At 36.2% G+C, this 2,500-nt stretch overlaps 2 protein-coding genes across 2 annotated transcripts in view; one reads left to right on the forward strand and one right to left on the reverse strand.

Annotated features, from left to right (window-relative positions):
* Positions 1–848, reverse strand: part of LOC138861904 (uncharacterized) — a 10,354-nt gene extending 9,506 nt beyond the window's left edge. Inside the window, exon 1 of the mRNA XM_070122357.1 lies at positions 769–848. The gene's annotated coding sequence lies outside the window, so the exon portion shown is untranslated. The remainder of the gene's footprint in view (positions 1–768) is intronic.
* A 136-nt stretch (positions 849–984) lies between these two features.
* Positions 985–2,500, forward strand: part of LOC113808472 (40-kDa huntingtin-associated protein) — an 11,581-nt gene continuing 10,065 nt past the window's right edge. Inside the window, exon 1 of the mRNA XM_027359891.2 lies at positions 985–1,113. Within this exon, the coding sequence (XP_027215692.2) occupies positions 1,043–1,113 (71 nt within the window). The 5' untranslated portion in view covers positions 985–1,042. The remainder of the gene's footprint in view (positions 1,114–2,500) is intronic.

The following is a 2,500-nucleotide window of genomic DNA, read 5'->3' on the forward strand; positions in this document are numbered from 1 at the left end:
TAGTATGATCAGAAAGTCTATTAATCAAGAAAAGGTGGGTGCAATGATATCAAATGGAATAACCATTTGGTAACAGTAACAAAATTCATTAGAAGGACTTTATTTCCTTATAGTCAAAATTATACTTATGTTACTCTAACAATGCATTTTCTATCAAAACAATACAGTTTTTATTTATAAAAAAGTTGCCTATCCAATTATCTGTATCTCATATAATTTTTGGTAATGAAAAAGTTTCAACATCAGACCCATCATAATTGATATATATATATACTGCATCTTAACTTAACCCTCTACCTTTTTATTACCCAGCTTGTATAAGTCAAGGATATGGATTATATTTGTCGCAATTAAACTATCAAATATCTCTGGCCTAAATTAGGGACGTTTTCCTTGGAAACTGCTGTTCCTGCTACATTCTATATCATAGATACTGTTGGGCGAGACCTATTTTTCAATAAAATACGAAGCAGCATTCTCTCTCATCCCTCCCATATTGACTCCCAGGTGCTGTTTTGAACCAATCTTCAAAAGGCTTACTGAAAAAAAACACGTTATCACACCAAATATATATTTTTTTACTATCCACGCTTGCTGATATTTATGTTCTTGTGTCCGGGCAATAATGCAAAATTTTGACAATTCTAGCTACACTCTTCAAGTAACACTCTCCCAAGCAAAAAATAAAGTCCCAGCCACTTAGCCCACAGGTACATGCATTCTTCTATAACATCCATATAATTGATTGTGATTATCTCAATTACTTACACAAATAAAGATGAAAATTCAGTTCGGAAAATTTCTTTTGGATTTCGGCTTCGGTTTTGTTTACGTCTCGAAGTCGCGGCTAAAACTTAAATTACCTTAAAAGATATGATGATTTGGTATATATTACCAAAAGGTCTTTTGTTGATAATAGAAAAATATTATGATAATTCCATTTATATTCTATGATACCTGATTTATTTTCTATGCATAATGATTTGCATATCATGGACAATTTGACAGAAACCACAAATTACACGATATTACTGGAACAGACATGGAACCTGGAGCAATTGTGGGAAATGATTATCTCGTTCAATATCGAAATATTTCATCTAAACTAAAAAAGTAAGTTTTGATTATGAGATTTCACTATTATCCTTTATTTATGTGAAGTTTTCATGTAGTTGTAAGGCTGTGTCGTTAGGTATTACTGTGTGTAGTAGACATTCATTTGCAATAGACACTCATAGTCCATTAATTGATAGACAGTAATTTAACTATTATGTGATTTATTTGAAATACATTTCACACACCCTCCACATCCACCACATACTCCACATCCTCCACATCCTCTACATTCTCCACATCCTCCACATCCTCCACATCCTCCACATCCTCCACATCCTCCACACTCTACACCCTACAGAGAAAGTTCCAAAAAAGGATATCATGCAAACCCAAACCTAACCTTTCCTACATTCTAATTATCCTCTAGACATGGGGGGCACCCTGTACCCCATTTATTTGTACTTCATTCCAACATATTGAAAATGTGACATTAAGAACTCTGCCTGTGTGAGGGTATTGTGGATTTTGTCTCTGAGCAGTAATATGCAGCGGATATTTTTGTCATTTTGCGGTAAATATTATGCTGCTACAGTAGCTCTACTGTTTATGACTATTTCTTATTCTTTAAAAGTTAGAGGTGTCCATTTTCCTCTTATCTCTGTGTATCACTCTCAATAACTTTAATCCATCGCCAACGGGTAAAAATTTTGGCAAGTTGACGTATGCACGGGCTTGTTGGCGCGCATCGGCAGTTTCCCCTGTTTGCGCCCGGCTCGATCGGTAGTTTGCGAGCGACATTTAGCACCTAAAAGCTTTTATTTTGCTAAAATTTATAAAGATATAAAAATTTTGAAGGTTTACCTTCACTTTAGGTGCCATTGCCTAAAATCTTTACCATACAAATGAAGCTGCTACTACCGGAGAAAAACAACCTCAGTCCGACGAGCCAGTAGCGCGGGAATGGGCATGACATGATGCCCCCGGCGTTTGGTCCACAACAGCCATGGCATGTACGTATGTGTCACCCGGCGGCAATGGGTTAATTGATATATTTATTACATAAATCAGGATTTAGTACATACTAGAAAGCTGCAGTGACCTTGAAAACTTGAGCTTATAATTCATTTGGCTGTGTTCCATCTCTGTTCACATGGAACTTACTGTGACCTCTGATGGAAGGCCTACAATTTGAGGTTCAATCCAGTTGCTACACTGTCCTTCGTCATTCATGGCAAGGAACAGCAAACCAACTTGTATATTCTGGCAAACTAAAACTTAAACCCAGTTCTGGTTTTGATAACAAATCAAACTTCAGTATGCACAGCAAGAGCTGAAACTCGAATGGACATAAGCTGTGAGCAGCAGTATCCATGATCATTTTTTCTTTATTTGTGGCATTACTTTTTGTGTCTTCAGATTATATCTCATACTGATACCTGCAACT

This window comes from Penaeus vannamei, chromosome 1 (genome assembly GCF_042767895.1).
Source record: "Penaeus vannamei isolate JL-2024 chromosome 1, ASM4276789v1, whole genome shotgun sequence".
In the NCBI taxonomy this organism is placed as follows: domain Eukaryota; kingdom Metazoa; phylum Arthropoda; class Malacostraca; order Decapoda; family Penaeidae; genus Penaeus; species Penaeus vannamei.